We start from the raw sequence: 24247 nt of genomic DNA on the forward strand, positions 1-24247 counted from the left end.
CACACTTGCTGCTGCGGCAATCTCCATCTTGAACAAGCCGATATAAGCCGTTTACACTCGTTTTGCTCTCAAGCCAGTTTTGACCCGGTCACGTGACCGGGCTAAGCGGGCACAGCCCGAACCAGAGCAAATGAAGCAGCCCCATTGTTTCTGTATATTTGTCTTTATTTATTTTGTTTATTTTTATTATATTTTTATTTTGTAAATGTCAACTGGTATCATTATTGTATTTAAATTTTCACCAATAAAACTATTTTATACGATTTGATTCATAAACTGATCTTTATCAAAGATCCATATAAATAAAGTCAAGGTCAGATGAACTCTGCTATACCAATTACATGTACACTTTACAGTTATTACATACACAAAAAGCAGTTAAATAACTATTGGCTTATAGAAACAGACCTAACAACACATGCTTTATATTAACCAATGAACCACGAAAATGAGGCCAATGCCATATGACACCTGTCAGCTAGACATGTACAACTTTAAAATCATTCCATACACCAAACATAATTGGCCTTAACCAATGAACTATGAAAAGATCAGATGTACCCTGCCTTACAGATATGTACACAATACACTCATTCCATACACCAATAGTTGACCTATTGCATATATAATATCTGAGATAATGACATAACTATGGAAACTTAATATTGAGCAATACCCCATGAAAATGAATTCAAGGGCAGATGATATACTTTCAGACTGACATGTTCAACTTGCTATCATTCCATACACTAAATTAATTTGAACTTTTGCTCATAATGTCTGAAAAACCAACCAAACACAAAAACTAAACGTTGACCAAGGAAACATGAAATTCAATGTGAGGTCGAGGTTAAATTACAATTAATAAACAGACATGAACACATTACAATAATTTCATATACCAAATACAGTTGACCTACGTCTTGTAGTATCTGAGAAATAGACCTATAATCCATAGGGAATCGGTTAGCAGATTACAATTTTGTTTATCAATGTTTTTCAAATCTTTTTTCGTATTTTCTGTCTATTTATGTTACATTATTAACGCTTTTAATGTTGGCATAAATATTTCTTTGTTTTCTAGCAATGTGCAGTTCACTATCCATATCCATATTATGAAAATTCCCATTGCTAGAAAACAAAGAAATATTTATGCCAACATTAAAAACGTCGATAAAGAAAATTGTAATCTGCTAACTGCCAACTGGGTCATCTTATAACTTTAACCTTTATCACTTATCCATGCTATCGACCCTTTGTCTGGTTAACCTGTTAAACGGACATGTATATCTTTAAAGGATACATTGTAAGCAACATTTAAAATCCTATTTATTGAGAAATTTATGTCACTTGAAGTTTTTGGTCAAACGAAAAAACGGAAATTTCCTAAAACAAGGCATTTATTTTTTAAGGTGGGATTCATACAGCTCTTCTTACTTTGACATTTAAATTTGTATACTTATAGTTTACGTCACCGTTGCCAGATAAAGGATTTATATAGTAAGACTTGCTATACAAATCATTGGTTTCCCGCCATTCTTCTTTGGGTTTCGAATTTTAAAATCGTCAATATCAAACATAAACTTAATATTGTCATCAGTAACACTATTTCAAAATTTGAAAAACATTGAAATAACAGATCAAAAGTTATTGCACAGAATCTGTTGATATCCGCTCGCTCGTCTGTGGGACATACTTCACCAAATTAATAACCTGCTTTTCCTTTTGAAACCCGGTTTAAAAGGTGGGACACTTAACAAGTTTTCCTGCACAAAATATAGTGGCTAAAAGACTCTGCATATGTGTAATAATTAGGAATGCTCGTCCTTACGGATCACCTGACTTGGCCCCTTAGAGTTTAATTTAAAAGGGTCGTGTTGCTTTTCCTCTCAGTGTTATTTTCATCATATTATCAATGGGTTCATATCTATCGCTTGTTTAAACATTCAAATTCAATCGTTTTGCATGATTAGAAAGTTCTCATTTACAGATGGTTTTTAAATTTGGTAGTATTCTAGGGGTAGACAAGAGACATTCAACAATCTGATATTGTTTGATACATAATTACCTGACGAATGATCAACATATTGTAACACATACATGTTTGTGGAGCAGACTCTGTTAGAAGTTTTCTGGAGCACCTGAGTTTACCCCATTTTTTGAGGGTGGGTGTGTGTGTGTGGGGGGGGGGGGGGGGTATTATGTTCATTTTTTAGTTTCATGGGAAGTGTTTTGTGACCTTTTGTAAGAGAGTCACCTATATGTAGACGATTGTGAAGTCTGGTTTTCTTCAATCGTAGGATTTGCATTGTGCCCATGGAATCTTCTCCATCTCCCTTTTCATGATTTTGATAATATAGGCAACCTTATAGTATTTGTACAAAAGGCCAAGCAAATTATAAAAGTATTCGCTTGAAACAGAAGAAGTTAGCCGGAAAAACTATGTACCTAATGTGGCACAATCAGACAAAGAGAAAACTTATACTGCGGATTTTTTTTTTCGAGGGTGCTTATATTCGTAGATTTTCAAAATCGCATTTTCTTGGATATTTGATTTCGTGGTTTTGCCAATATCTGCATATACGCTATAGAAAATGCCTACTTTATTGAGTATTGTAATTTGCGATTCACTTAGAATCACGAAATCCACGAAAATATGTATCCCATATATATATAAAAAAAAAAAAATAATGAATCCACAGTATACACCCGGATTTTTTTTTTTGTTAGGGGAAATCCAGGTATTTTCTAATATAATACAAATTTAAAATAGAAGTAAATAGTTATCAAAGGTATCAAGACTTATAATTTTTTACGCCAGACGCGCGTTTCGTCTACATAAGAATCATCAGTGACGCTTAGATAAAAAAAAGTTTAAAAACCAAAACAAGTACAAAGTTGAAGAGCATTGAGGACCGAAAATTCCATAAAGTTGTGCCAAATACGGCTTATGTAATCTGAACACTCATCAAACAAATTGAAGAAGAATAAGAACAATAACGGGTGCCACATGTGGAACCGGATCAGCTAAACCTTCCGGAGCACCCGCGATAACCCTTGTTTTGGTGGGATTCGTGTTGCTTCAGTCTTTAGTTTTCTATGTTATGTCTTGTGTACTATTATTTGTCTGTCTGTTTGTCTTTTTTAGCCATGGCGTTGTCAGTTAATTTTCTATCTTTGACTGTCCCTCTGATATCTTTCGTCCCTCTTTAATAGGCAAATTTTATAATCCTGTGTTGTAGCAAAGATTGTTAAGCCAACACTATACCTACAACTTTTCCAATCCAGGGACTGGATTTCTGAATTTTTCAGACAATCGTGAAGACTGAATGATGAACATCCACTTTGCTTTATTGGTATGATAGGATTTCCAGTATTCCATATCCTAGTATGGGCTTAACCAAATAGGCTAACAAAAGAATTTGAATGGGTTTTAATGAATCATGGAACGAATCTTCAATAATCATTGTTTACTCGCTATTTTTGTTTTCAATGAAATTATGATATTTCCTGTAGCATAACATGGATTTTTCCTAAAAACAATGTGGTAACACATTTTGTATCCCCAATTACTCCTTAATTTACCAGTTTGGATTGTCAGATATAAACAAATATGTTGATTCAATATTTTATTCCAAATGATTTTTTCAAATTAATTGTATAAATATTTATTATTTCTAGCTTCAGTATAAACAATTACTGATAAACCATATTTTTGTTATGAACAACCGAATCATTAATAATATATATTTCTTTAAATTAATTATAAATTATTTATATCATATGAACTATTGTTAAATCTAACAGAAAATTAATAACGATGAAAGCAACTGTTTGTCCGCATTGGCAGCCTAAAACTATATTGCTGGCAGTTCCTTGTCAAGGAATAGCAAAACTGACAGACTGGACATTCACCCGTATGTGCAAGGATTTTTAACATTTGATAAAGTGGGGAAATCCATTTTGATATCCATGCCAGATGGTGCCAATTCTTCAATTGCTTTCGTAAGTAATAGATAATAATAAAATAGTAACCTCAACTGCAATAATTAGATATCTTACCATCTTCACTAGAAATCATTGTATTTATTTACAATTAGACTTGATCAACTCCACTTTTTTCATTTATGGGCAAATTATATGTTAAAAGTTGGTAGTGATTTAAATTGTGTTTTATATTTGCAAGTTGTTTACATTTATATATGGTTTTGATGAAACATATTATCTTCATTCACTTAAGAATTCTTCACAAGCTAAAATTCCAGTTAAATAACATAAAACCAGCTTGGCGCGATAGAATATTGTTTACAACTTACAAACTCTAACCATAAATTATAAATTATCGTAAAAGTACATAGCTATTGGCTATTGCATTTGACACGCTAAAACCATGACAATATAATTTTTTTTTATCAGATGTTACTAAACAGAGTTGTGTTAACAAAAAGAAAAGTCATATTTGAAACTAGTGTTGTTAAATTGGAGGGCTGAATTCCTTTATTACACATTGTGTAATAGTAGTATCAGGTCTGGCAGGTTTTCTATTGAATTTTCTTTATTTGAGATGAGAAACACAAATTTAATCTTAAAATGAATGTTTATGAGAGCATTAGATTTCTGCAAAAATGCAAAAACATATAAGGGAAACAATATGACAAAAGTGAAAAAAATCAATAAATCAAACATATATTTAAGTTTTATGGGTCAAATCATAAATAATGCATAAATAAAAAACCGTTTGCGCAAAAAAAAACACAAATACAATTCACAGAAATGTGGGTTAAGTCATACACTATGATTATAATTCGTATTTCAATGAGTCTATTATATTAAGATGAAAGTCACACTGTAAAACATTTTGCTCTATAATCCTTCTATCTCCTTAACTGTTCTTTGGAAACCAATAGTTTGTTCATTGTTTTCCAGAAGTCAACAATTTGTGCTGTAGTAACTTTCTCAATACTCTCATCAGAAGGCAGTTTCGTAATTGCTTCTTTTAAATATTCATCTACCAATCTGTCATTCTCATAAGGTGACGAATCTATGTACGGTATCAGCACTTCTTGTAAGCTTAAATGAATTGAACAACACAAATCTATTTATGGTCAAATAGGCGACAATGTGCAACTTTAAACAATTAATTGTTGATACGTTGATCTTGCTGTACACAGCATTTAGTTTGTTCATCGAATAATGTTGAAGTTCTTTGACTAGTTAATTTTTTCAAGTGTTGCATGAAATGTTGATATTAAAATCACATAGCGCTTCAACTGGTTTCATATCTATAGAGCTATTCGAGGCATAAAATAAGAATATTTTTGATAGTTATGTGACGTTAAAATGAAGTAAGTTATAAATGACGTAATAAATAAAACTCTATAATGTGCAATATTTATTTTAAGGTATAATTTTGGTTAATATAATAAAGAATAAAAGTGCCTCTTTATTTCATCTATCTACTCCTATTGCAAATATAGAATTGAATTGTTTATTATCTTTCAATATGTTTGTACAAGCTAATTGTTATGGTCGTTTCAATGGATATAAATGTGGCAGCTGAACACAGCAGATAAATAACACTTAAAGTGAAAAATTAGTAGTTTCCTCAACTGTACCTTATTTTTGCCAAATTGCCACTATCAGGGATGTCCAATCTCAAAAGGATACATTCAAATGTAATAACCAGTAAAATGTGAATATAGTCCAAGGATAAACTATTCATTATTCCATTTATTGTTTCAAGTTGCTCTTTCTTTAGTGGCTCCTTAAAGCTATCTGATAGACTGTCAAACTGATTCTAAAATTATATTTAAAATTTGAAAACATGAAAAAAGACGCGCGTTTCGTCTACATAAAACACATCAGTGACACTCAAATCAAAATAGTGATAAAGCCAAACAAGTACAAAATTGAAGAGCACTGAGGACCCAAAACTCAAACAAATTGTGCCCAATACGACTAAGCATGAACCTGTCTGAAATCAGCATTTTTTACTTTTTTTTCTTTTTCTTCATTTTTGAATATATGGCTTCAAAGTTCCTCCATTTTGTACAAATATCAATTTGATGTTTAAAATTGACGATTAATTCAAGTAACAGGGTGTCTGTTCTGTGACAAATGACTGGAATTATTTGAAAATCATAAATGTATTACTGAACCAAAGTTTGGAAAGACATTCAATCTTTATAAAAAAAAAACATAATCACTTGTTCATACTTTTTGAAAACGTTTAAACATCTAAAAATATCTTTAAACGGCAATTCAGTTTGACAAATTTGGAGTACCAAAAAACGTTTAAATAATTTATCTATGTGTCTTTAACTATAGACTGCCATTGTCTTGTTCCATCAATTTTGAAAAACTGTCATTTGGCATACCAGACCATTCATAATGTACACATCACAATGAACTTGTAAATTCATTATTTGAATTGATGTTACCTCCCCTTTATTGTTATTACGCCAGAAGACTGGTTTCACATTTGACATTTCTAAGATCAGTAAACCGGTCAATTACGGTACACAAACTCATCAAAGATGATTATGTTATATGCCAGACTCGTGTTTCATCAGAAAGTCTCACAAAGGACGCTCATAAGAAAAGAACAAAATTCTTAAAAGGCCAAAATAAGGAGTGAAGTTCGAAAACATTGAGGGAACATCATTTCAAAGTTTTGGCGAACACGTGTAATTAATCTATTAATGGCTTTTAAATCAATAATCTTGTATATAATTTTAAAAGTTCACACCATCCCTAATGTGTCTACAAAGCTTTTAGTTGATTTGACAATTTCCTGGTAAACTACTAAAACAGTAATAGTTCTACTAAAACGGGGGATTAATGACGTTTTTATGGTGGCTGGTTAGGGCCATTTTGCGTTTTCGCGTTTTCTCCTTTCATATTCTAAAGGGGAAAAACGCGAAATCGCGAAGTCGAAAACGCGAAAACGCGAAAAGGCGAAGTCGAAAACGCGAAATCGATTTCGCGTTTTCGACTTTTCGACTTCGCGTTTTCGCGTTTTCGACGTCGCGTTTTCGACTTCGCGAAAACGCGAAAACTCGAAATTGCCTCAACCGGCCACCATATGTTTAAGATAAAATATAGCTGGATAAGTTTAAAATATACCTGGTTATATTTTGATTTAGCTTGCTGTATCTCTCTCTGCAATGACAAGGTAATCCACCAAGACAAAGTATTCTTACATTTAGTAAACTGCTGTGCCTATGAATAAATTTGTGTAAGTTTTGCATCATGGAACTATTATAATTTTATAAACAAGAGGGTGTCACAACGACAGCAAACCGGATTTATTAACATTTATTTGTGTCCTGGCAATATCACAAGAACCATTACTGATGAATGGTGAAAGTGAAAATCGTCAATATCAAATTTGACCTCCATTTTGTCATCAGTATCAACATATAAAAATTTGAAAAGCTTAGATTGAATGGTTCATGAGTAAATGCAACAGCGTGAATGGAAACGCCATTTTACGATCTTTCAAGAACCATAACTCCTGAACGGTAAAAGTCAGAATCGTCATTATTGAACTTGACCTTTATTTTGTCATCAGTAACAACATATAAAAATTTCAAAAGCTTTGGTTGAATGGTTCATGAGAAAATGCACGGACACGACTGGAAACACCATTTTTCAATCTTTCAAGAACTATAACTCCTGAACGGTAAAAGTCAAAATCGTCATTATTGAACTTGACCTCCATTTTGTCATCAGTGACAACATATTAAAATTAGGGAAGCTTTGGTAAAACAGTTCATGCTTAAATGCATGGACAAGACTGGAAACTCCATTTTTCAATCTTTCAAGAACCAGAACTCCTGAACGGTAAAAGTCAAAATCGTCATTATATATAAATTTGGGAAGCTTTGGTAGAACAGTTCATGCGTAAATGCACGGACACGACTGAAAACTCCATTTTTCAATCTTTCAAGAACCATGATAACTCCTGAACGGTAAAAGTCAAAATCGTCATTATTGAACATGACCTTCATTTAGTTGTCAGTAACAACATATCAAAATTTTAAAAGCTTTGGTCGAACGGTTCATGAGTTAATGCACGGACAACATTTGATTGCCGCCCGACCGGCCGCCCGACGTACATACCCAAATCAATAACCGACATTTTTGTCACAAAAATCCGGTTAAAAATCATCTAAAAAGGAGAAGGTGCTATTTGGGGTCGAGCTTGGGTCAGATTAGACCTGATATAAATTTCAAAAATTTCAAGGAATTATGTTGAATATTCACGCATAAGCTTTACCTTAATTACGTAAAAAAAAGCACACATTTTGATTTTCGAAACAAATCAATGAAAACAGGCAGATTCATCACTATATTTTAGGACTTGAAAAAATAGATTGCATTAGTTAACATAAAATATCTTTTAGAATTAATTTCTTATAGTGTTTTAAAACATATAAATCTGAATTGAATATTTATTTTGTCAATGCACATGATGCATGCGTTTCATGTTTTCTGGAGCTAGATGATTTCATCCACTTTCAGAAAAAATATCTAGTTTAAAAAAAAAACATTAGTAATTTACTTTTTCAAGCAGCCAAGAAAAGACAGTTACAATAAGACAATGCCAAAATTGTGAGCATTGTTTACAGTAATAATATACTTTGAAATGGCCTAAATCTGGTATGGTCATCATCAAATGATGTCTATTTATAAGGGGTAAGAAATAATAAGATGTTAATCCTAAATTGTGGGCTAGAGATGAATCTTATTAGACTTCCTGGTGAGATGCAATAATATATATATATCTGTTAAGCAGTCCTACATAAACATCCAAATTTTACCTGTACTTGTAGCCAGTTCTGAGGGGGAGGACAGGGGGTATCCTTCTCCCTTCTCCCATCCTCTTCTCCTTTCTCCTACCCCCGTTCTCCTTTCTCCCATTAGAATAAAACATCTCCTTTTGAGATATTTTTCTTGAAATATTAGATCACTTTTTAAAAGGAGAGATATTTTATTTTTTCTCCTTTCTCCAACTTTTTCTCCTTTCTCCCAGTCTTTCTCTCCTATCTCCTATCGCCTACCCCCTTTCTCCTTTCTCCCACCCCTTTCTCCTTTCTCCTACACCATTTCTCCCTGTCTCCCTTACCCCTGTCCTCCCCTCAGTTCTTATCCCTTTCCAATTACTTCCAAGGTAAAAAGTGTGTCTCAATGAAATACAGTTTTTATCACTATTCATAGGTAAGAAAGTGATTAGATATGCAATGAAATTAATTCAATTTTGAGTATGTGATGATTCTAAGATTCTGCATTTTTATGTCACACAACTTAATTCCCGTCCTCAAGTCAGTGTCATTTATACTTAAGCATTTTCACTTGAATTTTCTTCAAAGTGCTTAAGACAAGGTATTAATTTTTGTCACTTGTAATTTAAAATGAAGAACAAAAAAGAATCACACTACAATAAGAAACAGAAAAAATGTCATAATTCAGTTATGAGAAAATTGTTCTATGAATTACAGAAACTGCTCCAACAAAGTTATGAGTAGGAAAGATAAACTATAACACTTCGTAAATTTTAAAGACACAATCACGAATAGTTTAATCCATACGATGTGTATGTGCCTAAAGTAACTAACGACAATTTTACCACGTCTTATATTGTGGTTAACCAATTACGTCGTCTAATCTTTTAAGTACCTAACATAAATTACTCCCACATATTAGAGATTTCCAATAAAATGACATACGTACATAACTCGATGTACGCTCGTACCAGTTTATATCCTTAATTTACAATCTTCAATTTTTTTATCAACTGGAAAAAACGTACGACAACGGGATGTGTATATTTAACAAAAAAACAGGTCTTATACGTCTTTAAATTTTAATAGTAGACACACAATTTTCTTTCAGATGAAATTCAACATAATTAAAAAAAAAATATTGTAATTGATAATTATGTAAATAAATGTGTACACCAATTCATTATATAGATTGTAATTTTGAAGGTTTACTTGATTAGCACCTGATGAATAATAATCTGCATATAAACATTTGCCAGTGTGGATAGTAAACTAGTATCAGTTTATAGTGGATGAGAACGCCAGTTTACATGCTTTTTACATTTTTGAGACAACTATAATGTCACCAGTCTTTACGGCAATTTTCTTTTACTCTTACTTATCGAATTACAAGTGGATTCTAAAGCTATCATATATATTGATTGAGTAAGCGAAAATTTTTAGTTTCAGTTTTTGTCTCGCTTTGGAGGTATATATATATATAAAAGTGACAACTCTGCGACAGATCCAAGGACAGGATCACGAGAGAAGGTGATACACGTCTAACACACATTTTAGGTGATGTTTTTACATAGTCTGTGAAGTTGACTCAATCAGACAATTGATATTGACATTCTGAGATGCACCTATAACCAAGTTAAAGTAAAGATTTTAAAGATGTAAAGTTACCTTTGAACTTAAGAACGGATCTTCGATTTTAAGTATTTTTGACATAAAATCAAATAGTAAGCTGTCAGGGTTGGATCCAACTGACTTCAGAAAACTGATTCCAATATCCAGCTTTACGAGACTGTCACATACATCAGAGAACTCTATTTCTTGCAGTTCACTTTGTATCTGATTCTGAATAGTTGCACTGATTCTTTCCTACAAAGTGAAATTTGAGAGAACTGTTAGCAGAAATAAATGTTTTTATAATCTTTTTTTTAACGACACTTTTAGACTCGGAGTATGTTATGTTTTGATATGTTACCTGCATTGGGGTAGGGCAGTATTGAACACGGTCAAGTATTACAGAGCAGTCAAAAGAAATAAAGCAATTAAGTATTTCCCCGAACGTCACCAATTGTGAGCTTGATATTTTGTCTTTATGTTGCTTTCCAGGTATTCTCAATTTTCGACATCGAAACCCACAATTTACGTAGGCCAATATTCAGATACAATATAGTTATCTCTATTGTACAGCGAAAAAAACAAAGCATTCCATTTCAATTTTTCTTTCGTGGTAAAATTTCATAAAACGAATATATCGCGAAATGAAACTGTGCAAACTATTCAAAGTCACCACGCAGTGACTGAAGGTTCAGAGAGTCAAATACTCTGAAGGGAAATCAGAAATACTAATGATTATATCACCGAATACAAAGAACAATGACTTATCATAAGTGGCTATTATTAAACTGACTTAAAACTAATTTAATGTAGACATGTGAACAATATTTAATTCAATTAACCATAATGATGGGGCTAAGCTATAAAATCTCTACATGCAACTGCTAATACAAATGAAAAATACAAACTGCTTACTATCAGTGGTTCATCTTAAATTGGCCTGCTTACAATTGCCGACTCTAAGGACGCCACTAAAGCAACCAGAAAAGGCAGTCTCGACTCTTTTGAAAAATAAACCATATTCATTTACTCCCATACATTGCCATTGACACAAGTTGACATGTTGCATTTTATGATGACCTTTAGTATGAAGTAAACGAACAGGGCTACAAAATCCGTGCACATTTGCAATTTGCCTAAGGACCATAACGCAAGCAAAAGTGAAAGTTTCAACTTTCAGATTCAAAGGAGCATTAATCCTGCAAAAACAGTTGGTCGACACTCTACAAGAACGTGATGGTATACACCTTTGATGTAAATTGTAATCAACTGTTGACACATAAACGTCTCTCCTCTATGTAATGACAAGGCTTTAACATGCGATCTAAACAAAGCCAACGAGCAATGCCTGAAGGTGCAGAGAAGGCCTAATGATATCACCAGAACTGAGAAATGCCAATGCTTATGCAACTGAATACAAACACTGTTGTCCTATTTACAGCTTTTCTACTGAAAAGGAACTCAACACTTCGATCAATATGTAAACTATTCAGAGATTAAATTCAATAAACCACGAATATTAAGCAGGGACATATCCTCTCAATAAAGAAAAAGACATTAACATTCGATTACAACTGCTTTTCAAATGATATTGACTTGCCGTTAATGTACAACCAAACAGCTAATATCTCTTATCTTTTTGTTTGTCACCATTGTATAACAATTCTAAACCAGCCTCATCACAGGGTTAATTCAGAATTAACTCGGTTTGGTTCATGAGGTTAAACTCAGAGAGTTTGATTTGTACTAGATTAAACACGACAAAAACTAGAAAGAAGAGTTGGAAGAGTTGAAGGAGGTCCAACGCTTTCACAATTAAACCACGTAAACAAAAACCATACAGAAAACATTACTATAACAAGGATTCAAATTGACAACTGAGATGACTGTTTGAGCAGATTTAATGTATTAAAATTACTAAAAAGAGAACACTATTTATCTCATTTAACTAAAACATATCATAATCACCACCTTTTCCAGAACATGTTTCTGAAATAATAGTCACGAAGAATCCCTTAAGAGAGACCAAAAATTTAAGATACAAATGTTGTTAAATGTTATGGTAGTACAAAAGCATATTGACCTATGAAAAGAACAAACAATGCAGTGTCAGGCAACCCTTGCTTTCAGTCGCCATCTTAGTTTAAATATTGCAATCTAGTTTTTACAATTTGAATGAAAATGTTCTGTTCAAATCAAGAATAAATTGAAGCAGTATTCACTTCACCTTGTTTTTTGAAATATTTAAACTTGTGCCAACAGAGTTTTGATTGACAAATATGTTCCAAAACTAAAGGATTGCCACATCAATGGCGTGTGATTTTTTAATTGTAACCTCATTTTCATTAGAATTTTTAAGCTGTAGGACTTACTTGTTTAATTCTCTGAGACAATTCATCAAATACCAATGCATTTGTGAACTCTGTTCTGTATCTAAACATCTCAATCTATAAAATATAAAAACAAATCCAATACCTAGCCAAGATGATTTGGTGGTTCACAGTTTGAATTGACAATATTCCGAGTTGCAGTTTTTAAAATGCGTTTCTTCTTAGTAACAAAATGGTAAAATTCCTAGTGGAAGATACATGTAAGTGTAAGATAACAGAAATATTATATCATAAAGTTCCTTCTGTTTATGGAAGATACGCTCGTCTGGCGTACAAAATGATATCCTTGTATCTTTGATCGATTTATTTTGTTAAATATGTTATGTAAGAGTTATACCTACTATATAAGTATATAGTAAAATTGATATTTATTTAAAAACTTTTTTTCCCGTAATAAACACCATTCTGTTTTGTTTTCTTTTCGTGTTCATGTCTAATTCGATATAAAATACTCCTTTGGGAGTCCCATTGTGGTTTACCTCTAGCTAGTGCTTGAAAATAACAACTTTATTTTCCACGACAAACAGAATCCTTTTGATTATACCATACAGACCCTTGTCTTTGCTCCGTTTTATTAATAATATTGACATGAAATGATACGATACTGCAGAACATTTACAAGATTTCTTAGATCATTGTAATCAGTTCCATCATTCAATTAAATTGACATCTGAATTTCTAGGAAGAAAATTGCTTTTCTTGACACCAACACACTTTAAAAAAATAGGTTCATGACAACTGATCACCACACAAAGAAAACTGATAAACACCAGTTCCTTTCTATAAAAAGTGGTCACCAGAAACACTGCTTGATGAGCATATCTTTCAGTCACGTCATCAGATTAAAGCGAATTTGCTCCGAGAAACACATTAATTTTGGTTATAAAATTAGTTTTTTATATTTTATTTTATTCACGCAATTTTGCGCTAAATAAATAAGCTTCATCAGGCGCGTGCAGCCAATCAGGTAAAAACTAGAGGCTGTAAAGAAATTTTTGCATACTAAGTTTTCTTTTCATTCATTTTGTGATGTAAATATACATAGTCACGCCTATTTAAGTATCGAGCTTTGTTTATATTATGATGTTCAAGATCATGAATTAAAATCAAAAGACAAAAACTTCCCTGTATTACTGAGCCTTTTTACACATACAATCAGTATTGACACTGACGAAGGCTATGTGTCAAGCCGAAATATTTGTCAACACGATGTAATAACAACATCTTCATATAATACCATCTTATATTGTACCGTTTGCAAATTTGTGGACTTATTTAATTTTTTCCTTATCTGCACAGTATCATATATTCTAGACCATCCGTTCCATAGTTAATTTGCGGGTTGGCCTATTTGTAGACTTCTATGTATATATTTAAAAAAAAAAATTCGACTTCATTTAATCCGTAGTCATACGACCTTCAATTAAACCCTTCAGCTACATATGGATAACGTATGAATTATGCGTTTTCAATTTTTAAATGGAAAAGAATGTCAACATTGAAGGTGAAACAAATGTAAATCACTGTATTGACTGATTCAATCCACAAAAATATACAGGTATAACAGATGATTAACAATTTTTTTTTTACCTATAATATACAATAAATCAGACAGGAAAAATACAATTTGACGAGTTAGCTATCTATTTATTTCACAAATGATATCGGATTTGTTCCTTACGTCGTAACTACAATCCCCTTCCCTTTCATGAATGTGACCTACCGAATTAGACTATTTACCGGATTTGTAATCACATAAGCAACACGACGGGTGCCACATGTGGAGCAGGATCTGCTTACCCTTACGGAGCACCTGAGATCATTCCTAGTTTTTTGTGGGGTTCGTGTTGTTTATTCTTTAGTTTTCTATGTTGTGTCATGTGTACTATTGTTTTTCTGTTTGTCTTTTTCATTTTTAGCCATGGCGTTGTCAGTTTGTTTTATATTTATGAGTTTGACTGTCCCTTTGGTATCTTTCGTCCCTCTTTTATATCTATATTTATGCTTTTATCGCTTCTACTGTCGACAGACCTTTGAGGTCAAATCGATAGTTAATTAGATTAGGCCTAAACAAAAACAAAAAACACTCGAAACGATGATACATATTATAGGGCTTATTGCTTGTAAATTGTCTATTTTAGACTTTTTATAATTTGAATATACGTTTTAGTATGTTATTAATTAAATATGAAAATTTGAGTAAAATTAGTGAACATGAAGTTAACAGCCAATACATTTGTACCCTTTTAACATCTGAAAATTTTTATTGAATTTTTATATCATGATGACGGTTCTCATTTTGATTTTAAACCAATAAATTGATTTTGATGTTTGAATTGATTTTTATCAACAAATCTAGGATTTAGTTGTCTTTTTGTTTTTTCCTGTATTTGCAATTGTTGTTTTTGTTCATGATAAACGTTTTTACATTGTGATATTCCTTTACTTATTTCCTAAGTTAACAACATGCGTTCAAAGCTGTCACTAAATAAATTTGAAAAACCTCCGTTTACCTCTTCAATACCAGTGATGACTGACTTTGAGAAAAGAAATCTGTCCGTTAGCTGCCTCTCAAGATTGACAAAGTTGTAATCCACTTTAGTTTCATGACCAACTTCAAAAGAGTAATTGCAGTTAGCAAAAAACATTGGTAACAGGTCCTTCTCTGGGTGGAAGCTTATCAGATGTGCTGATGTAATTTCCTTCACATGAACTCTTGGCAAAATGTCAAACCTGCAAATGACAGAAATTATCATATATAGTAGGATATCATTTTTAATAAAACCAAAGCTAGCACACTCCCCATTATATTAAAAAGTTTACAATAACAGACAAATCAAACTACTGGTTAAAAAATAAACTATTCCAACAAATATTTGTCAGAACTAAAGATATCTCAAAGTATTATGCTTATAATAAAACTTATAATTATTACTCAAATTCTCTCATAACTCAAGTCCTGATTAAAAAATTGAAAACAACAAGTTTAATAATTTCAATGTGTCCGAAGCGCTTTTCTGCTGGATTTACCTTCATCAGGAACGCTGAAAGCCAAACATTTGATATCCGAGGATGTATAAGTACCGAAACCGTCGAAGAGCTTTATGACAAAAATACCTTAAATCGATAGCCAAATTCATCTAAAGTGAACTTTGCCTGAGGGATTTCAAAATTTCAAAATTTACAAACGGACAATTTTAGAAAAGTTTGTTAAATCATGTCAGTATCGAAGCACTGACTACTGAGCTGGTGATACCCTCGGCGACTGATAGTCCACCAGCAGAGGTATCGACCCAGTGATGTAAAAAAATGAAAACAACACGTTTAATAATTTCAATATGTCCGATGTCCTGATTAAAATATATATGTAAAGATTTCAAACTTTGCACATCTAATTGAGATTGTTTTACTAGCTGTTTGCCAATGTATTCTAATGTTAATTTTGTGAGTTTTTTTTTAAGTGGGTACTTTTCATTCATTTTAGGTAGACGATCTTATTAGTTTTACAGAAATTTAAGGTTTAACTTAAATTAATTATTTGATCGAAAAACAAATATTGAAGAAACACCTTCACAAGTAAGAAACATTTATGAATTTGTTAAAAGCCTTTCAACTTCATTGCAAATATCAGAGAAACAAAAGCCTAACTTTTGTAAAAGTTAAGGGACAAACATGACAAATGACAGACTAAAAGTGATAGGAAAAGCTCACAATATGCATTTAACTGTATAGCAATGGACATCGTGAGTTTCCTTACTTTACAAAATCATGTATACTTCTAGTAAAATACAATAGTACATACAATTTATTACTTTTCTGGCAAAATTTTTCTAGGAAGCTGTTCTGTTTTTCAAGTAAAAACCTAAGTAACATATAGGCACATAAACCACCATCATCTCTAAGAGTTGGAAGGAGAAATGAAATTGGTGTTTTGTTATCAATTTGTCTTCTTAAATGGTCTTTGTTGACAGAGACAAAAGAACCATTAGCTGAGCAAGCTGAAATAAAAAACAAAAGAACGACATAGATTATAGCTTTGTAAGATTTCTGTAGTTGTTTATCGAAAAGAACAATTATAACATTCAGACCAACACTGAAAGTGTTACTTCAGTTTTGAAGCTTATGATTTTCTTTTGAGAGAAACCATAATTTGATAACAATTATTATTGTTTTATGTAGGACAATATCAGCAAGTTTGAAGGCATCACGGGAAATATCTATATACTTTTTAAAAGTTTTAAAAAAATTCTGTTTTACTTCATAATGTTAAAATAATCATATTAAATGTACTACCTTGACATGAAAAACAACGATCTGAGGTATTTATGAAATATGTTTACATGGATACTTGTTTTTTTATACATTTTGTTCTCATGCAGTTAATTAAATGTATTAACTTAAGTACCATCCATTACACTATCATTTGTCCTTTTTCAATAGAAAATATATTAGGAAATTACTGATGTCTTGTTCGAATCATCCCATATCATTATAAAAATGTATTTATTTATTTATATAAGAAAAAATCATATGGAACAATGCAAAACTATAAATTTCTAATACGATGTCCTTATTACGCTTTGTAAACAAAGCCGTGTTCTAATTACCACAAATTAGTTTGACACATGCGCATAAACTTAGTGTTTATATTCTGGTTATTTTTATTTTTATCCCTTTAAAGTATGTTTTTAAGTTATTTATATAAACTTTTAATTTATATTTATTTATCAAACAACATAAATATTTACTCTGCTATTAGTTTTTAAACTTATTGAATATGAGAATCAGATGAACATACGGGAGCAACCGGAACAACTGAACATTTCTAAGGTATTTTGCACAAATCGACCTATAAAGTACTGTGTGTCCTATTAGAATAGAAACAGTTCCTTAATGTCATGTTATATGCTCGTTTTAACATAAATAGGCATTATATTTGAAAATATTTGACACTTCTCTTTCGCTCAGTGTAAAATGTCGACAAATATAATGCCTGCCCTTGCAAATTTGAGCATAGAGCATGAAGGTATTAATTATTAATTTATATCAGATATCAAAATCTGGTAACAATTATTACTTTACAAATCTTACATACCTCATCCTCTCCTTAAATCATATTGTCTGTCTTGTCCGATATTATTAAAATATGTACAACTAATAACAAAATTTAAGGATAGCATTTTGTTTGTTCTTCAACTTAAGTTGCTGTTTACGGTTTCTCTCTATCCAGGATTGTTTCCAATATAATACCCTAAACCTTGGAATATCTAAAGTGAATTTCCTAGATGAAATAATTTATGTTGGTCATGTATTATCATACTTGGTTTAAAAGTTTTTATGCTGAGGAAACAGTTAAAAGGATATATCTTCAATACAGAATTATCTACAATTTTGAATTTGATCTCGACTTTCCCCGTTTCCGAAAATTAAATATCTATATACATTTTACCTTTACGATATAATTTTAGTCTTCATTGGCAACGAGTTTGTTAGATTAGAATATAAATCAAATGCTATAGGTTGCACTTTGTAAATACAGCTGTCTCTCAATCCACGCCTCTTTTGGGGAGAAATAGAATATTCATAGATAATTAATTTTGTGCACATACTGGTTCCCAATTCTGATCTGTAGGTTGCATCTCATAGAGACATTACCAGTTAATATACATGTAAATAATGTTTACATTGAGATCTGTGGTAACCCTACAGTCGAGGTAGGGGTAGTTACGGGAAAATATGCCACAAAGCCCTAAATTTGGACCTTTGAAAAAAAAAATAGTGCACATGAACTTTCCATTCTAGGATATAATCCTTTTCAAAAGTCCATAGTAAAAGTGGTACAGTTTTAGTCGTCAAAGGAGTTCCTATAGAAAAATGCATTATCAATATTTACAGAAACGCAACCTCAAACCTAAAACACTAAACACTCATGTCAATAGACTATTTTCATATTAACGACTTTTGTTTCCGGATTATATAATTTGTCGACGAGTTACCTTTTTGTGATCGCACCCTGGTACTCTATCAAGTAAGAGAAAACATAAAGAAGTGAAATAAAGCTCTTAAACGGTACAATTTGTGGGTAAAATTTGTATTATGTTTTCTATACAAGACAAAATCATCCAAAACAGTAAACTTCCTCAAGAAATTGCACCGATTATATATTTGATTTTACTCTTTTTGGTTGATCTCACCTCTCTGAATATCAGGATGTCAACCTCAAAGTAGGTAACCTGTCGTAAAATTTCACATACTCTTGAGTCTTATCTCGGTAATGTTAATATGATCTATTGTTAGATTAAACTGCTTTAGTTTTTTTTAAAGGTGAAACACATTTTAATATAGTTAGTTGATAGATTCTGTCATCTGACTAGTTACTGACTTTTTTGTGTTTTTCTTTTGATGATTGCTTACATGAAAAAAAAAACAAGAAGAAGAAAACATACTTTAATAAGTACGATTTTTTTTCAATTACACGGACACATACTTCTCTTACCAGCAGTCACATGATAATTTAATTTATAGTGGTATTTTAATCTCAATCAATAGCTTAGTGTTTAAACTGTACACAAATTCGGACCTTATATCTGATAGTTTTCAAAATAATCAGAAAAACGCTTTTATTATCCAAACATAGTTTAAATTGTAAGGGTAATAACTCTGGAAACCGTAAATGAATGGAATCAGTAATTTGATATTTTCGTCTACCTTTAACTACAGTTGATGTTTGCTGGTCACAGTTTAATTTCCGTCTATAAATTGTAGTTTTTGAACAAATTAGCACAAACAGTTATTGTTTCGAAAAGCGTCAACGGAGTGCAAATTAGAACCATATTACATGTCTTTTTCATGGTTTTTGTAATTTCAACATGTGAAATTCTTATCAATCTTATATCGCTGTTCATTTCTGCTGTTTACTATAGATGTGTATCAGTTTTTATAGTGTTAAGGAAGAAGTTAAAAACAATTGTACATTTGTCTTTTAAGGGCCATTATTCCTATTAAGATTATTAAAATGCTTCATTTATATTTGTTTTGTGTAAAAATCTACTGTTTTATTTTGACCTTTTTTTTCTAGTAATAACAACTCAACCTTTCAATTTAGATAACAAAAAAAGGAAATAGCTTAAGGAGTCATGTTATAATTTTGGTATGTATAGACCATTGAAGAGGTAGACGATCTAAGAATGAATGGTAGATTATTAATTCAAACATATTTGAAATGATTAAAATAAAGAAGCACGTACTGTAAGATTCAAGTGATTGGCGTACACATTCCCATGCTTCTGTATAATCATCAATTAAGGTCCCAAATTCCTCGGATCTTCCGTCTGAAAATAAGCTGAGTATATGATATGTGTTACACGGAAAATACAGTATCGAAATAAAATCTCCCAGGAACAGTCAAATCTGTCAAATGCCTATTTTGGGATATATTCAAACAAAAGTTTATATAATAATGACAAGTGTATTTTAAAAGTTTCCCGTCGATCTTACAGTAACTTCATCATAAACTATTTTTTCAGAAAAATCCTTACCTACCACAACTAATACATGGACGGACACTCTCGTCAATCATTATATACTTGATAGTGATGTTTATTGCAAAAAAACAAGTCCATCAGGTAAATACAGTAAATTCCAGTACATATTTACTTAAACAGTATATCTCTCTACCTTTTTCAAAATGTTTCTTTATAGTATCAATCTGTAGATTTTCCCCCTCATCCTTGTTCAATTTTCTGTTATATTTATTCATCAACAGCATTTGAAGCCTTAGGATGCTTGGAATATGCCTTAGTGCTCTAAGAACGGATTCCTGTAATCAAAATTATATTACCAATTATCAAAGAGATCATGATTATATAGCAGTATTCTTGCAATGTATTCTCAGAAAATTTTCCAAACATAAAAAATAGTTGGTTTTTAACATATAAAGCTTAAAGCTATTATGCTATCATAAAATATACCTCTTCCAGGAACAAATACAACACATGACATTGTTGCTGACTTGAATTAAGCATCTGTGTTAAATGCTCAACAGATACACATGTTCTGTAACCCCATACTGCAGGAATATCTTGAAGGAGTTTTACATCCAACATTTCGACATTTATATCAACTTCATATAGTAACGGGAGCAAAGGATCAAACCCTAAAACAAAAAAAGTACAAGTTGACTGACAATTGATGAAAAATAAACTCATGAATTTTGAAAAAAACCATCTTTCAAATATAAGTGCATTAGGAAAACACTATACCAACCAATGGTAATAGTTGTTAGGACATGCTGCTCACCCATACCCTAGCGTGTCCACACAAATGTTAGTAAAAACAATTTCAATTCAAAAAAAAAATATCAGAGGTGCGATATTAATAGTTTTTGGTTATAAATATACAGTGTAATACATATGCCAAACAATATAACTATAATTCCAACCAGTATACAATTACAATTACAAATTTTCACAAAGTCAAATAATATATATATATATATATATATATATATATATATATACAACTCGTCTAAACATCAACCCAACAATGTTAGATCTGTAAATTTGCTTTCGCAAATTTTTGGTTCTTCCCTCGCCGGGATTCGAACCCATGCTACTGTGATATCGTGACACCAAATCGCCTGCACTGCAGCCGTCCCGCTATACCACACGACCTTCTGGGCTCTTAAAAATAGAGCTTTCGCTGGCCGTGTGTTACCTTTCCACGTCAGTTTTAATCTAGCGGCGTACTGCAGTACATGATATATAAGGCATGAAGATGTTATGTTACGTGGAAAGGTAACACACGGCCAGCGAAAGCTCTATTTTTAAGAGCCCAGGTGGTCGTGTGGTATAGCGGGACGGCTGCAGTGCAGGCGATTTGGTGTCACGATATCACAGTAGCATGGGTTCGAATCCCGGCGAGGGAAGAACCAAAAATTTGCGAAAGCAAATTTACAGATCTAACATTGTTGGGTTGATGTTTAGACGAGTTGTATATACATTATGTACACAGCCATGTATCACCATCATTGATTGCGATCCGATGGATACATCTGTTGTAGGGTTGTCACTGACTCAGACGTACTTATATATATATATATATATATACATATATATAAAGTCTCTGAATGATTGTATAATAAAAACTATAACACAAATTCCCATACGTTTCAGCCATTACGGCCTTCTTCATTGGAATAAATTACAACATTGAAACAAGAATTACATCGCTTGGATACATTACGATATAATAACCTCTATGACGTTCTAATATATATATTACATGAACACTGTTTATAAAAGTTGTTCCCCATTTACGGTGTTACTTAACAATAGTCTAGAATATAACAAATCTGGGTATTTCCTTTCATTGAAAACAAACTATAAAACTACATTAACAACATAAATACAAACCAAGTCTTTTATCTTTCAGGATTTTATCATTACATGTCTTTAATGTATCATTCAATGCCTGAAAAAAAAACATTGTATAAACGCAGGATATTATGTTTATATTGCAATACTGGGAAAAGGACAACTTCATGTTGTTTAGTCCTTAGTTTTCTATGTTGTGTCTTTTGTCTTATTTACATTACTGGTTGATGCTACTGCTGATGGACAATTCGTCCCCGAGAGTATCACCAGTAGTCAGCACTTCAATGTTGACATAAATATCAATTGTATCGTCATTTATAAATTTACTGTTTGCAAAATTATGAATTATTCGAAATACTAAGAATTAACTGATCCCCTGCATAGACAAACTTAGCTGTTTTTTGGTACAACCTTTTGGAATTTAGGGTCATCAATGCTCTTCAACTTTGTACCTGTTTGGCTTTCTAACTATTTTGATCTGAGCGTCACCGACGAGTCTTATGTAGACAAAACGCGCGTCTGGCGAACTAAATTATAATCCTGGTACCTTTGATAACTATTGTACAATTATTATATTCTGTTTATATTTGAATTTTTTAGCCATGGCGTTGTCAGTTTATTTTCGATCTATAAGTTTGAATGTCCCTCTGGTATCGTTCGCCCTCTTTAACAATAAACACAAAACAAATCTGATTTTCAACAACAAACTGCAAGTACTGAATTACAGTTCTCGAATTCGAACAGGCACGTTCTTCTTCGAACCCATAAAAATCAAATCATTCGAAACTTATCAGTTCACATATTACTTAAGTATTAGTCTTCATTAGCTAACTGTTGCAATCCAGCCAAACATTACAGACGAAAATGTGTGTTTTTGTCCGCATGTTTACATTTGCTGTAATATCAGTATATGGGAATCAGATGAAACACTCTTTTTTTTATGAATGTATCTTATGAAAATAAACGGCATTATTTATACTCTCAATCTATTAATCTGTTAAGATTAAAACTGTCATGGACCGCTACGAAAAAGATCATTTCGATATCTATGTCTGCAAGTAACGGTCAACTTATATTTCATATTACTACACAGTCTCAGTTGCTATTTCGTTCCGTTTCACAACTCTTAAATGTTTGAACTATATATTATAAATTGAAGGGTTCCGTTTGGGATGTTTAAATACGCAGCCTCTGTTGTAATTACTCTACAATTGTCAAATGTGACGTATTATACCAGTTTAGATGGGTCAGTGCTGTTTATGGGGAATGTGTTTCCACGCGATCGTTGTTGAAACATATTAACTGTCGTCATCTTTGAAATGTTAACATTGTACCAGTTCATATTGCGCATATTTTCATCTGAAGCATATATGTGCAGTCTCTGTTGTAAGAAGCTATATAACCTAAGTCATTTTTGAAGTTTTAGAATTTTACAAGCGTCTCTATATCTGGTTTTAACTGCTTTATTGGATAAATTTGAAAATTTCAAGATTCATATAGTTAATAGTTTAATCAGGATAGATTGCTCTGATTTATTTAACATAATTATCATACTGCTAAAGAATATAATTATAGATCATTACATTTGATGTTTCCCTTTCTTGTTTGTTATTGGTGTTGTTTAGGCGTTTATATATACCTTATGTTGTGGTTTACCATCTTTGCTGCAGGTTTATTGTTTTCTACTTTGTATTAATATAGATATCTATTTTGTTACATCTTGTGATCAATTAATTTGACAATCGTCAATGGCAATCAGCAGGGTTTAAGAACATCAGTTGCTCGACCTGTTAGTCAAAAGCGTTTTGTTATAATATACTTTTTCACTCTTTTGGTCGTTTGGAAAAGTTGTTTGTGCTGGATTTAGACCCCTCTAAAACGGAATTTGTTACATCGACACGCATACAAATTGATCCAAAAACCGAAATTTTTATACGTGTGCCTGTAAAACAAATTTCTAGTTAGGGCTGCAACCTGTACTTTTCATTTCATACTTCTACGACACATCACCTAGCATTGCACAGAATTCTATCCCCTCCGCTAACAATAGCTGATATAAATCAGCTTTCGTTTCGGGTGGTGTTAC

General features: G+C 31.9%; 1 protein-coding gene across 1 annotated transcript in view; it reads right to left on the reverse strand.

Moving 5' to 3' along the window:
* Positions 1-3706: 3706 nt before the first annotated feature.
* The window catches only part of LOC139482706 (E3 ubiquitin-protein ligase RNF213-like), a 419318-nt gene continuing 398777 nt past the window's right edge, over positions 3707-24247 (reverse strand). The window contains exons 71-81 of the mRNA XM_071266774.1: positions 22201-22258; positions 20758-20942; positions 20465-20606; positions 20035-20118; positions 16590-16785; positions 15301-15520; positions 12770-12844; positions 10455-10652; positions 7126-7221; positions 5616-5797; positions 3707-5070 (exon numbers count right to left, since the gene is read on the reverse strand). Of these exons, the coding sequence (XP_071122875.1) occupies positions 4875-5070; positions 5616-5797; positions 7126-7221; positions 10455-10652; positions 12770-12844; positions 15301-15520; positions 16590-16785; positions 20035-20118; positions 20465-20606; positions 20758-20942; positions 22201-22258 (1632 nt within the window). The 3' untranslated portion in view covers positions 3707-4874. The remainder of the gene's footprint in view (positions 5071-5615; positions 5798-7125; positions 7222-10454; positions 10653-12769; positions 12845-15300; positions 15521-16589; positions 16786-20034; positions 20119-20464; positions 20607-20757; positions 20943-22200; positions 22259-24247) is intronic.

Source organism: Mytilus edulis, chromosome 1, assembly GCF_963676685.1.
Source record: "Mytilus edulis chromosome 1, xbMytEdul2.2, whole genome shotgun sequence".
NCBI lineage: Eukaryota > Metazoa > Mollusca > Bivalvia > Mytilida > Mytilidae > Mytilus > Mytilus edulis.